The sequence below is a fragment of the Excalfactoria chinensis genome, chromosome 2 (genome assembly GCF_039878825.1).
Source record: "Excalfactoria chinensis isolate bCotChi1 chromosome 2, bCotChi1.hap2, whole genome shotgun sequence".
In the NCBI taxonomy this organism is placed as follows: domain Eukaryota; kingdom Metazoa; phylum Chordata; class Aves; order Galliformes; family Phasianidae; genus Excalfactoria; species Excalfactoria chinensis.
In genome coordinates this window covers 22,129,548-22,143,062 of record NC_092826.1, presented here as the reverse complement: position 1 = coordinate 22,143,062, position 13,515 = coordinate 22,129,548, and the positions used below count along the sequence as shown (strand labels likewise).

The 13,515-nt window shown below is 48.1% G+C and overlaps 1 protein-coding gene across 1 annotated transcript in view; it reads left to right on the top strand.

The window, feature by feature from the left end:
• Positions 1-355: 355 nt before the first annotated feature.
• LOC140247810 (neural-cadherin-like) overlaps positions 356-13,515 on the top strand; it is a 36,965-nt gene continuing 23,805 nt past the window's right edge. The window contains exons 1-9 of the mRNA XM_072327814.1: positions 356-998; positions 5,524-5,718; positions 6,287-6,512; positions 6,597-6,801; positions 7,193-7,304; positions 10,448-10,697; positions 10,888-11,030; positions 12,206-12,378; positions 12,680-12,848. Of these exons, the coding sequence (XP_072183915.1) occupies positions 356-998; positions 5,524-5,718; positions 6,287-6,512; positions 6,597-6,801; positions 7,193-7,304; positions 10,448-10,697; positions 10,888-11,030; positions 12,206-12,378; positions 12,680-12,848 (2,116 nt within the window). The remainder of the gene's footprint in view (positions 999-5,523; positions 5,719-6,286; positions 6,513-6,596; positions 6,802-7,192; positions 7,305-10,447; positions 10,698-10,887; positions 11,031-12,205; positions 12,379-12,679; positions 12,849-13,515) is intronic.

Sequence of the window (13,515 nt, the reverse complement as noted above, 5' to 3'; positions counted from 1 at the left end):
CACACTATCTTGGAGGCTTAATGATTCTATGATTGATGATTGCGTTACAGTCACCACAGTGATCCCGTGCCCAGGTTGCTTTCATCAGGTGTCAGCAAGTGGTGCGTTTCTTTCCCTGGCTCTGTGATACTGCTTCAGCATCGCACTGGAGCAGCACGCTGTTCAGTCTTTTGGAGGGATATCCCTCCCAAAGACTGAAGCGTAGCTGGCGCGTCGCGCTGATCCCGCTCGGAGCTTCCCATAGGACGCTGCTGCCGGCACGGCTCGCCCCGGCCCCTCCTTGCTGCCGGGAGGGCGGGCCGGGCCGGGCCGCACGTGGAGGGGACTCGGAGCGGCGCTGCGGCAGCTCGGAGCGATGCTGGGAGCGGGTGTGCTGCTGCTGGCCCTGCCGCTGCTCTGCGGGACGGCGGCGGGGCTGGGGGCTCCCCGCCTGCTGCGCTTCTCCGGCCGCGTGCCCGTGAACGGCCCGGCGGGGACGCGCGTGCGGGACCCCGGGGAGCCGCCCGCCCGCTGGGCGCTGCGCGGGGACGGCGCGCACCACTTCTCCGTGCAGCGGCGGCCGGGGGGCGAACGGGGGGCGCCGGAGGCGCGACGGCCGGACCGGGGGCTGCGGGCCGAGTACCGCCTGCTGCTGCGGGCGGCCGGCCGGCCCCGGGCAGCGCCGCTGCGCCTCCGCCTCCTCGCCCGCGACGACCACCGCCCGCGGCGCCGGCTGCTGGCCGCGCGCGGCCCGGGCGAGGCGAGGAGGCGGCGGCCGCGCTCTCTGCCCCCCGACCCCCGGCGGTACGCGGCGCGGCTGCCCCCGGGGGCGCGGGTGGGAGACACCGTGTTCACGTTGCCGCGGGGCCGCGACTCCGGCGGATGGTTCGAGCTGGCGGCACCCGGAGCTGCGGCGCTCGGCGTGGACCGCGCGTCGGGGCGGCTCTACCTGCGGCGGGAGCTGCCGGCCGGGGGCGGTGCCGAGGCGATCGTCAAGGTGCACCGCGGCGGGGGGAGAGGTAAGGGCGGTAGGGGCGTGGGGAGCTGGGCTGGGCTGGGCTCTCGGGGCTGCGGGAGGGGGGGTCCGGGGAGAGCTTAGCGCTCTCTACTACTGCCTGGAAGGAGACTGTGGCGAGGAGGGCGTCTGCCTCCTGTCATGGGTTAACCTAAAAACTCCCAGCTGGTAGCCGTAGGTGGTGGAGTTATCGTCATGGAGGTGTGCAGGAGTCACGCGGTTGTGGCACTGTGCTTAGTGGGCACGGGGAGGGTGGTAATGATTGTATGATTCTCAGCCAAGACCCGGCCAGCACTGGATGCTGCCTGGACAATGTGCTGCCTGGCGGCCTTGCTTATTTTGAACGCAGCAATTAACCTTGTGAGCGGTGTTGTGTAAATCAGACACGCTGTCCTCTCCAACTGTGCCATGTATTTTCACTCACGTCTGTGCACAAATAACATATTGACACGGGATGAGCCTCGGGGAGAAAGGAGTTCGATGGCCAATTGGGACAAGGTCGTTTTGATGCTCCTTTGAGCTGCTTTTAAAATCCAAACTATTCTGTAGCTTTGACCAGGGATGAACTGAGGATCTCACGTGTTACATGATCAGAGCTGGAGGCTTCTACTACCTTACTTTCACTTGAAAGATGTGGTGAGCTGTCTGAAGCTGAGCAGCTTTCACTTGTGCCTGCTTGTCGCTTCTCCTTTCTTGTGCCCCTTGCCAAATATGATTAACAGCAGGTGACTGGCAGGCTCAGGTTGCCCAGAGATGCAGTGGGTGCCCCATCAGTGGCTCGGTAGCACTGATGGGCATGGGGTTACCCTCAGTGCTGTGAGGGCTCCATAGCTGGCCCTGTGGAAACACAGCCAATAAGGACCATTTCCAGCTGTAAGTGAACCCAAAGATAGACCATCGCTCTGAGCAAGGAGCCCACCGCTCCTGATTTTGGGGTGGTCCTGTGTGGAGCCAGGAGCTGGACTCAATGGCCCTTTTGAGTCCCTTCCAACCTGGATATTCTGTGATCCTATAACACTGCTGCGGGACGGGATGTCCCAAACATGGGCATGAACATTCTCTGTTTGTCCATGAATGGCAGCTGGGCAAGCACACATGCTGCCTTCGTGTTTGGAAAGCCGAGCCTGGGGTTCTGCTCCTGTAACTGTACAGTTCTTGGTGGCTTATGTACTACTGACTGAGGAATGGCACAGTGTATGTAGGCAGCAGCCAGTGCTGTGTGCCTCCAGCTGCTGGCTTACATCATGCAATTTGGCTGAGCAAACATATGGGATAGACAAAAGCTCAGTGTGCGTTCATGGCAGGGTTTTATAAAGGAATATGGTACCCCCAAGCATTGGATCCAATGTCTTTAGGATATCTCTGAGAAATCACCTCTATTCGTGACAGAACTTCACCCCCATGACTCTCTCATTGATTGGAGTGGAGCTGACCTGGCACTTCCACGACTGCATTAAAACCACAACGTGCGACTTTTCTTGAGAGAGCTGGAGGAAAGACATTTAAGAAAGGAAGGGTTTGATTTCAGAGTGTTACCCGTGCCATGAAGCTGTCCCTCTGCTGCTCCCTGCAATGGGAAGGGCAGCACAGGTGGGAGCATCACAGGCATCGCTCACCAGACCGCTTGTCAAGACCACATGAAAACTGATTTCTCTTATCCTTCAGGGGAAACCCTTAGTTGAGATCAACAGCTTTTGGCCAGCTGCTTTCCTAAAGCTTGTAGGATCAAACCAGTAACCGGGTCCTAATGCTGTTTAGGCAGGATTCTAGAGCCACTTTCCTTTCTTCATGTGACATCTGAGATAGAAGTTTACTAGCTTATTCAGCACATCAGGTGTTCCTGGCCATTACCTTTTGTTTTTGTCTCTTACATTCAAGTGGTTTATTTTGCCACACAGAATATAAATTCATATTGACAAAACGGGTGAGCTGTTGTGTTTTGATTTGATAGGATGCTACAGTTGTGACAGGGGAAAAATAAAACATTATTGATTTCAATGACTTGATCTGTTAATGGTTTTCCAGTTCTGACAGCTGAAAAACCAATACAAAGCTGGAAGAAAATTATCTTCCTCGTTGGGACTGGTTTTGTTGTATGCTTGTACATCTGTCAGGCAGAAGCTTCGTGTGGTTGTGTGGCATCTGCTTTCTTTGGGCTCAGACCGGGAGAAAAGATGGGCTTGAGAACTGAAAGCAGCTCAAATGCTGAGCAGGAGGGACTGAGGCAGAAAAACTCAGCTAAGAACTGCTACAGAGATATGCACACCTCAGGTGCGGGCCTTAGGCCTATGTGTGCACCCACAGCCATGACCTGAGCATCTCTCTTGGTCCAACATTCTGAACATGAAGTGCCTCATCTTTGCTTTCCCAACACCACAGCGTTCTGAGGCACTTCCCAGAGCTGTAAGTCCTCTAGGATGCTGGAGGGAATCGTGCTTCTGGATGCTATGATGGAAAACCACTGCAGCGATCAGGCCACTGTGGCACTGCTGCTTCTGCCCGTGAAACCCCTCTGCCCAGGATGTTATTTTGGTTGAAAATTACGTTTCATGGACAAAAATCTCAGTCTTTCTGAAGATGGAAGCTTCCCTAGAATCAGTGAAATCTTTGAGTTGGAAGGGACCCTTAAAGGCCACCTGGTCCAGCTCCCCTGCAATGAACAGGGACACCTACAGCTACATTAGGTTGCTCAGAGCCCCATCCAGCCTAACATCAAGTGTCTCCAGGGATGGGGCATCCATCACTCTGGGCAACCCGTGCCAGCGCCTCACCACTCTTACTTAAAAAACTTCTTTCTTACATCCAATCCCAATCCCCCCTTTTATAGTTCCCTGTCCTGCTGGGCTCTGTTTGCACAAACAAATGGGCCGTGGGTGGAGCAGAAGAAAATTATCATTAATTTGAGCAGTGCAGTTATTTCCCCCCAATGTCGTCTTGAACTCAATGAAATTTATTCCCGTGTGTGGGTTGTGCCTTTTTTTTTGTCTGTTTATTTGTTTTATTTTAATGAGTAAGGCTTATGTGTAGAGCCTACACGTTGGTGTAGGGCCTACACGTTGGTGTGGGGCCTACACGTTGGTGTAGGGCCTACACATTGGTATAGGGCCTACACGTTGGTGTAGGGGTGTTTTTTACAACTCTTACAGCAGGATCTCTTTGTTGATTCTATTTGTTACTCACCAAACGGTGCTGGATATGGATGGTGTAATTAATGTGTGTTTCTCAACCCTCCTCTCAGCTGTGAATGGAATATTGAAACCTAGAGCAACGCCGGTCACCCTCTAGCCTGTGCTGAGGGCTGAGCCTTGCCTTGTGCTGAATGGTTCACAAGTTTCTTAGGATAATGTGTCTAACAAATGTTCCCCTTTATTCAGTGTTGGTAGTTTACCAAGAGAAACCACGTAATCTAAGAATTTACTCTAACTAAAGAAACTTTGCCTTAAATTATTTTAAATACTTCAAAAAACAAACATTCAATGAAGTCTTTCCTCTTCTGGGGGCAATTATCTCCGATAAATTTATCCAGACCACATTATTACTGGTCTAAGACTGCCCATAAACGCTGGTCTTCCATGTGGGGGGATGTCTTTGTCTGTGGGTAGTCTTTTATTTGGTATCTGATCTATGAGGTGTACAGTTAAGATCTGTTTGGAATTTCTGGCTTCTTTGTAGCCTTCAGTTTTGCTCACATGCTGCTTTCTTCTTCAGTCCTATGTCAAATTTGGTTGCCCTAAAGGCACAGGCTGGGACCTCCTATGTGAGGCGTATGGACACCCAGCTGTGGATGTCTCTTCTGACAGTGCTATAAACCTTAGCAGAGCTGCGACCTTGAAGCAGTTTGTCCAAATACCTGACCGTATTCTGTCAGGCAGGCAATGCACATTTCTCGTGTGTTGATTTCTATTTTTCCCTTTCCACATTTAGGGTCTGATTGTAGGGTTTTGGGCTCATTGCTTGGTTTGGGTTTTTGTTTGTTTGTTTTTGTTTGAACTTATTATGTGGATTTAATGGTCCAAGGACTGATATAAACTGGGCACAGAATGGATTGAGAGTCACCCTGAGAAGAGAGACTTGTGGGTGTTGGTTGATAAATGCTCAACATGAGCCAGCAACGTGTCCTTACAGCAACCTGTATCCTGGTCTGCATCAAAGGTGGTGTGACCAGCAAGTGGAGAGATTCATGCTGTATCTGTTGAAAATAAAATGGTCACATTTCACCTGGCTTTAGATAATTATGCATTTAGAATTGTTTGATGGCCAAGTGGTATAACTGGCACAGTGTTTAACATGCATATCTAGTTAATTTATATCTACTATTGTTAAGTACTTTTAGGTAGTTGATAACTGTACTTAGTGCTCATCAAGCTGTGAAAGTCCATGAGTGAGCTGAATTCTTCACGCATGCAGTAGGATGAATGTGATGGGTGATTCAGTTTGGTTCACAACTGCTGAAGGATCTGACTGTAAACACTGCTGTGATGATGAGAGTTTGTGAGCAATCTGCCTGGCAATGTGTGCATCTTTTGCAGACGATGACTGGTACCTCTGCCACGTGACCCTCCTGGCCCCAGAAGAGGAGCTCCTGTCCTGGGCCATGTACCCATACCCCTACCTGGCACGCGTTGATCCAGATGCGCGGAAAGGCACTCTTGTCTACCAGCTTGCTGCGCGATACAGCAACAGTGAGAACACCAGCGCTTCTGTATCTTACACACTGATGGCAGGTAGGTCTAGTCTGAAAGAAATGGTGAACTTCTGCAAAGCTGCAGGTTTTTCCTATCAGTTTCCCCTGTTATCATTTTAGTTGATAGATCTTAGCCCTTGGGAGGTTCTTATGGATACAGCAGGTAAAGAAGGTAGAAGTGCTTTAGGATAAACAGTTGTGTGGGTGGGAACTTTCCTTGCTTCACCTTACTTCTGTTTTGAAAGTGACTGCAACCTTATATTTTTTATACATTTTCTCCTCTTTTACTGCCCACCAGTCAAGATAACATGGTATGAGTGAGAGATGAGGAGAGGGAAGAAGAAATGCATGCAAGGATACAGGTAGATGATTTGAGGGTAGTTTACTTTAAAACTCTGAAGATGCAAATGTGGATGCCCCCTCCCTGGAAGCATTCGAGGCCAGGTTGGATGGTGCTTTGAGTAACCTGGTCTAGAGGAAGGTGTCCCTGCCTATAGCAGGGTTTGGAACTAGATCCCTAAAGGTCCCTTCCAACCCAAACCATTCTATGATTCAAATGTTAGTGCTGTGGGGCATTTTTCAGACCAGCTCTGTATGTACATTGGTAGGTGGTGAAGAGCGATTTCAGGTCGATGTGGATACTGGGATCATCATGACCACGGGCTTACCTTTGGTATGGAACAAGGAGTATGTGGTCACAGTGCAAGCCTCAGACGAGTATGGCAACAAGAGCCCCTTTGCCTCCATCTCTATCCTGGTGGGCTCCCGACCTCCACAGTTTACTAACATGTCCTACAGCGTGTTTGTTCCTGAAAACACTCCACCGGGAGAAAAGTAAGTTCTGCTTTGTTAGGTGAGCTGTCTCACTTGTGTCAGGGATCAGTTTGGAGTAAAATGCTATTCTCTCTCTCTTTACAGAGTGGCAGTGGTTGAGGCTGTTTCCTTTCAGAGCCAGCCACTCTCCTACTCACTGCTGATGAACCCCAGTGGGCTGTTCACTGTGAGGCAGGAGAGTGGTGAGCTCCTGCTCACCCACCCTGTGGACTATGAGGGCGAGCACCACCTTTACCACCTCCTCCTGAAAGCCATGGAAACTGGGAGCGCACTGAGCAGTGTGATTGAGGTACAGGGAGTGCTTCGCTTGCCACCCACTGTCCCATCCGTCTCCATCACCTCATCACCTGAATGATTTACCATGTATTGAGAGTCCAGTACCTAAAGGGAGACTATAGGAAAGAAGGGAACAGACTTTTTAGAAGTGAGGCCAATTTTGGCTCCAAAAAAAAAAAAAGAAGAATTCTTATTGTTTGGCTACGGCTTTGCCTCCCATAAGCTTGGAAGTGGAGGTGGTAGCACTTCTCAGTGCTGCAGACACAGTGCAAGGAAGTGTTTAACATTGCTGCTGTCCCATCCTTAAGCCTCCAGTGAATGCCCAGACTTCGTCTGGAGTGAGGTGCATATTTTCCTAAGCATAGAAAATGAAGTTATGTCTCAGCATGTCCTTTTTGTCTCAGGTTAAGGTCCACATCACGGATGAAAATGACTGTTCTCCTGAATTCCAGAACTCCATTTACAGCAGGGACAACATTCCTGAAACCATTCCCATTGGCACATCTCTCCTGCAAGGTGAGCACCTTCCCGGCACCTCAGTCTCGTCACAGACCCATTCGTTGGTGTTACAGGTTCATGTTTGTGTCGTAAGAAAATACTCTTCCATGGTGGGCAGTGGCTTCATAAAATGTGTGTTGTGGCCTCCCCTGGGGTCTACAGATGGCTTTTAGATATACTGGAAGTAGATTTATAGGTGTCTGTAGATGCTGAATGCATGAGTCCAGGAGCATCTGCTGTAATGGGTGTGGGTTGCCATGCAGAGCAGCACAGGAGATTGCTGGTGGTGCTGCAAGACACAGGGAGCCCCAGGCAGAAGCATCTGCACAGTGGTGCAGAGATGCTGCCTTTGGAGTGTCTCTGGGTGGTCATGTAGCTGTGCTAGGTCATACTGGCAGAGTTCCTCATGGACAGCTTCTCCCATCTGAAGTATGATGCATGAGGCAGCTAGGGTGAAGGTGACGGGACATAAGCATTCAGAGCAGCTAAGGCAGCTGACAGGTAGTAACTTAGTGGATTGCTTTAACTTTAAACCTTGTGGCTGTATTTTCACTGAGATTGGTCATCTTTGATTCCTGAAAGCAGTTTCAACTAGGTTGGTTTTCTTTTCCCTTAGTGTTCTTTTGTTTTGGTTTGGTTTGTAATGGGCAGCAGCTAGTTTTGTCTCATAAATAGTTTTTAATACTGTATAACTGACTTTAAAAGTGTTAAAGGAGAAACCTTTGGAAAACTTGTAAACTTTTACATTTATTCTTGTGGTTTATTGATCACTGTTCCGAGTTTGTTGTGTGTAAGGTGATCGCGCATTACTTGGATGTGAACCCTGATCACAAACATGAGACTTTTAGGTTGGAAGGGACCTTAAAGCCCACTCAGCTCCAACCCCCTGCCATGTTTAGGGCTGTGCCCCACCATACCAGGCTGCCCAGGGCCCCTTTCAACCTGGTGTTAAGTGTCTCCAGGGATGGGGCACCCACTGCTTCTCTGGGCAGCTGTACCAGGACCTCACAGCCTTCATAGTGGAGAGTTTCTTCTTTATATCTAATCTACTAATCTACATAGCCAATCATGATGCCACACGTAGAACAGAAATGCACTGCTTAAAGCTCAGGCTGAGACCTCAGGGTAGCAATAAATGGTATGAGAAATGGATGAGTGCCAAGGCAAGACTCAGTGCAAAAGTACACGTGTAGAAAATGTCTCTTTTGAAGACAAGGATGTAGTTTTCCAGCATTTGAAGCTGAATGTGCACAGGACACAGTGGGGATAATAAGCTTAGTTTCCCTCGTGTGATGACATGCTGTGATAGCAGGGCTGCAGGGAATGCTTTCCCTGGAAACTTAACAAGAGAGCAAACAGCTGCAGCTCATGCTTTGGTCTAATGGCTCATGGGAAGAAATAAGTTTCCAGCTGATCAGCTGCTACAAGTTCTCAAGTATGAGATTCTCTTTCAAAAGATGAATGCTGTTCTCTCCACGAGACCTCTAATGCTGATAAACTGTGGGGAAGAAGTGTATGCCCCGTATCCAGAGCAAGCAGAATGGCAGAGCTGTGCAGTGAGCTTTACAATAGCGTCCAGCTTGATTGTCTTGCCATACTGAGTGAATATCAAGGGGAAGAGCTTTCTTAAAAAAGAAAGTGCTAAGTGTAAATACAGTGATGTAAAAATGGGCAACTTGGTCACAGGTCTGAGCAGCTGTGAGGGAGGGGTGTGTGCACTCAGCTGCACATGGAGCTGCCAAGCTTGGCTGCTGAAGCTAATATCACTCCAGAAAAGAGCAGCTCTTACCTGACTGTAGTTCCTGGAGGACTAGGAGGCACATAGCAGCCCCAGCTTGTCCTGCAAAGAAAGAGAAATGCAGATTCAGGACAGCCTTTGCTGTGCTGAGGCTGGTTGTGCACCTTTGCTGGTTTACTCATTCAGTTGCACTAGCAAAGCAGGGATTGGAGTTGTAGCTGTTAACTTCAGCCACGCTAGTAGGCTTTGATGTGTAGTTAGCATGCAGTAAGCTAGCTCACAGCATGGGCAAAGCTAGCTCAGACCTGCTTGCACTCGCTGTGTGAGTCTCAAAATACTTCTGCAGTGTAGATCAGTTTGTAGGATGGAATGGAATGGAATGGAATGGAATTCCCTGTTGCTGTTGGGAAGCAAGAGCTTGCTTTGCAGTGTATGAGTAAGTATCACATTCCCTCCTCTCCAGGAAAAACAGAAGCGTGTGATCACTGAGCAAGTAAAACATGTTTTTGTGAGTGGTTACATGTCATTAATGACTCTTTAGAATAAATCAGAACTGTCCATATCAAAACTGCTTTACACTTCATACTTTTCTTTGTAAAATAGACACTTTACCACAAAATTTTAAGTTTTATTTCACTTTTATTTCTACCTTTCTTGGGTTTTTAATAGATGTAGATCTTCAGTGCAGCAAGAGAGTGGTTAATTCCATAATAGCCTTTGCTCTCATAGTCTGGAGTCACTCCTATGCCTTCCTCAAGCCTGCTGGCTGCTGCAGCGGCCACGCTTGTGTCCTGCTGCCTGAAAGAGGAGGTGGTTTAGTGCTGCTGTGGGTATGAGCTGAAGCCTCGCTGTTTGAGCAGGAAAATGGCTGGGTAATTAAAGAGGTGAGCTCCCGCTCTTACAATCGCTTGTGATACAGCATGTAAGCACTCTTTGTTCTGCCGATTTGCTGCTGCTGAGCAGATGGGACACCGCTGTACTGAGCAAACACTTGCCAGGGAGCGATGTTTAATCACTCTTTATACCTTGAAGTGCCAGGTAATTAAAAAGTGCTTTAGCTATAACGTAGCTGGGAGCTAATTAAATGGGAACGGCATCCCCTGAGAGAGCGAGGACACAGTTTGTGGCTGATAATGCTCTAAAGGTGTGCATATTGATTGTGTGCTAATTACCGGTGCTGAGTGCTGCTGGCACCAGGCAGGCTGCAGTGCTGGGCTCGCTGCTCTTGCATTGCTGCTGGGATGCATGTGGGACAGAGCTGCTGGCTTGCTTTCTTGCTGTGTTCCTTCCCGCAGCAACCCAGCTTTCATGGGGAAAAGAGTTTTGTGTGAGGTCTGTTCCAAAAGAAGTTTACTGGGTGGGAAACAGCGCAACCAAACCTTCTGTCTGGCATGACAGCTCTGTTAAATGTGCTCCCTGACAGTGCATGCGACAGACTGCGACTCTGGCTCCAACTCGGAGATCGCTTACTTCATCCAGAGCACTGATTTTTCCATCACACCCCACGGGGTCATCAGTTCTAACCAGCGGCTGAACTTTGAGCGAGAGAACCACATGTATGAGTTTGTGGTGATCGCCGTCGATAAAGGACACCCCCCTCGGACGGGAACAGCGTCGGTGCGCATTCGAATGGCCAACGTGAATGATGAGGCGCCCGTGTTCTCCCAGCCTGTGTAAGCCAGCCTGAACACCTGCTTTGCTTTGTACAGATGCTGTTCATGTGTGTAACCTTGATAAAACTTGACTAAATGTTTGGGGTTTTTTTTGTGCATTTGGACCAGTGAAACCAAAGGGTGATGAGTCTGAAGAAGAGCTTTGGAAGCTGTAAATGAATGTGATTGATTGCTCCCTTTTTTGCCTCAGTTACAGAACGTTCCTCTCAGAAGATGCTGGTCCCAGTGCCTTAGTGGCTACTGTCCGGGCCAAGGACCCCGATGGAGATGGGGTGCTCTATCTAATTGCTGGAGGAAATGAGGAGGGCAATTTTGAACTGGATAGTCAGAAAGGTAAGAGAGCTTTTACAGCACGGCTGAAAGGGAATGCAAGTACCTGGCTTAATCACTCCGAGGCAGTTATTCATAGAGGTTTTGAAGATTCCATCATTAGTTTTCCTGTAACTCTAAGTCCACATCCTTTTACTATCCATAGTTTTTACAGCATCAGTCTACAGCAGTTACCTCGTATATGCACATTTAGGAGATATAGCAATTCTAAACAATCTTTTCTGTTTTAATTTCCATACTCCAAACACAAATTCAGCACAGGAGAAAATGGATCCTAAAAAGAGAATAGATTTTATTTAAAATGAGTACAGTCCAGGGCTGCCGAGTCACTACAGCCTAGTTTCTGCTGTCACATAATAAATAGTGTCTTACCTCAGCACTAGCCCTTAAGTCACTTAAATGTCTGCATTTTGAATGAAGCGTGGTACTGTTCAATAAAGGAGAAATATCTGATTGGCTTCTATGCAGGTACATCTGTCGAATGCACAAAGCAGGCATGTTTTAAAACCTTGAGATAGAAATAAATAAAAAGAAAGATATCTTCACTAACTTTTGAAGCTATAACAGTGGTTTTTAAACACGGGGACAGCCCCACCTGAGAGTGCAGCAAGTATTCAGGAGCAACAAAATCTCACATTAAAACTACACCTGGCCTCTGCCTTTTTCCTTCTGTGTCCATTCTTTTCCAGCATTCTCTGCCCTGGCTCTCACAAAAAGGGTGAAACACTCTCTTTCTTGCGGGGAAAACCTGAGAGGGGTGGGATGTTCAGACAGGAGGAGAGAGGGCTCCAGGCTGACCTGATAGCAACCTTCTAGTACTTGAAGTGGGCTTATAAGAAAGATGGAGAGAGATGTTTTCCAAGGACAAGGGCTGATGGTTTGAAACAATAAGAACTTGGATTCAAATTAGGTATAGAGAAGAAATTCTTCACTGTGAGGGTGGCTTCATATCAGTGAGAATTAGCTCTTTGATTATGCGTGGTTGATTTGAATATCAGCCAAAATTTGGAGCCCTTGTCTAAGGACTGCATTGTCTGATGTGATGGCTGATGTGATTCAGTGATGACTGGGCCCTGTGCTTTGCAACCAAGATATAGTGGCAGGGAAATACGATGCTCTATTTATTTTGCTTATTTGTTTACATGGTAAAATAAAGCACTTCATGCTTCCAAATGCAGGTATCATTAAGCTCCGCAGAAGCCCTGCGCCCAATCTGAAGGGGCCTCAATACGTCCTGAACATCACTGCAATAGATGACAATGTCTCCGGTGGACCCACTCCTCTCAGCAGTTTTGCTGAGGTTATTGTAGGAGTTAATGACATTAATAACAACAGGCCTGTCTTCAGAGAGGTAAGATGTCTTCCTGCAGGTGTTCTCTTCCCATCCATAACTGACCTTATAGATTCTTCTTAGTTCCTGGTGAAGGAAATGTGTAAAACAAAGTCTGTAATTGAACACATTTCTTTGTACTTACATAGTAAAATCTTCATTCTATTTTTTTCCCATCTTCTTTCTTCCTTCCTGCTTTATTTCTTTGTGCCTATAAGTAATAGTTTTCTTCTGAGTTCTTCTCAGATGTGCTGCCACCATGCAGCTAATTCACACAGCTTGGTGTAATGCATAGGGCTGGATGTTTGGGTGTGTTTTTTAGTGCACTTACTACAGTGACAGCACCTGGGTTCTGGAGAACCAGCCTCCGGGCACGTACGTGCTGCAGGTAGAAGCCTACGATGCAGACCTTGGTGTTAATGGAGAGGTGAAGTATGGGCTCATGCACCGTGATGGAGCTTCCCTGGGCTTCAGCATCGATTCGGACACCGGTCAGTGGCTTTTGGGTTGCTGAGTTGAAATGAAAATGCCGTTGTATTGCAGTGAGAATGCCATGGCCTGATTGGTGGGTTAACTATAACAGCTACATGGATAACCATGCATATCGATTAACTTAAGTTGATAGTGATTAAAAAGAAAAATTAGGTAGGGCAACAAACCCCAGTTCAATACAAACGTAAAAAGCTATTTTGAGTCAGTTCTCTTCCTATTGGATCAGCTATAAAATGCATGGTAGAATCAAACAGCTTGAGTGTGTAGTTCCCTGCAGTGGGGCTTACAGTTCTTTAATGCAGATTATTTCTCAGCTTGTACACAAATGGGAAGGACTGTGTTATGTGTACAGAGGCAAAATGTTCATAGCAGGTGACAGTGGCAGAGATTCTTGGTCCCTCTTGGAGGAAAGAGTTCCTGTAGTCAGATCAGTTCAGGTGGGGTATTTCTGTGCTGGTGTCCAAACTTGGGGAGCTGACAGTAGAGAAACACAGACCTTTATCTTGAGCATAGCAGAGATGTGGGTCTGGAAGTAGTCCCAAGGCTACTTTGAAGGCTCACAACCAGAGAGAAAGAGCTAAGGCCAGGAGAGGGTTGGAAAGCTGTGGACTGGGAGAAAGTTGTTCCATTTACTGACTGAGCAACATGATCCTACCTTGTTGTAAT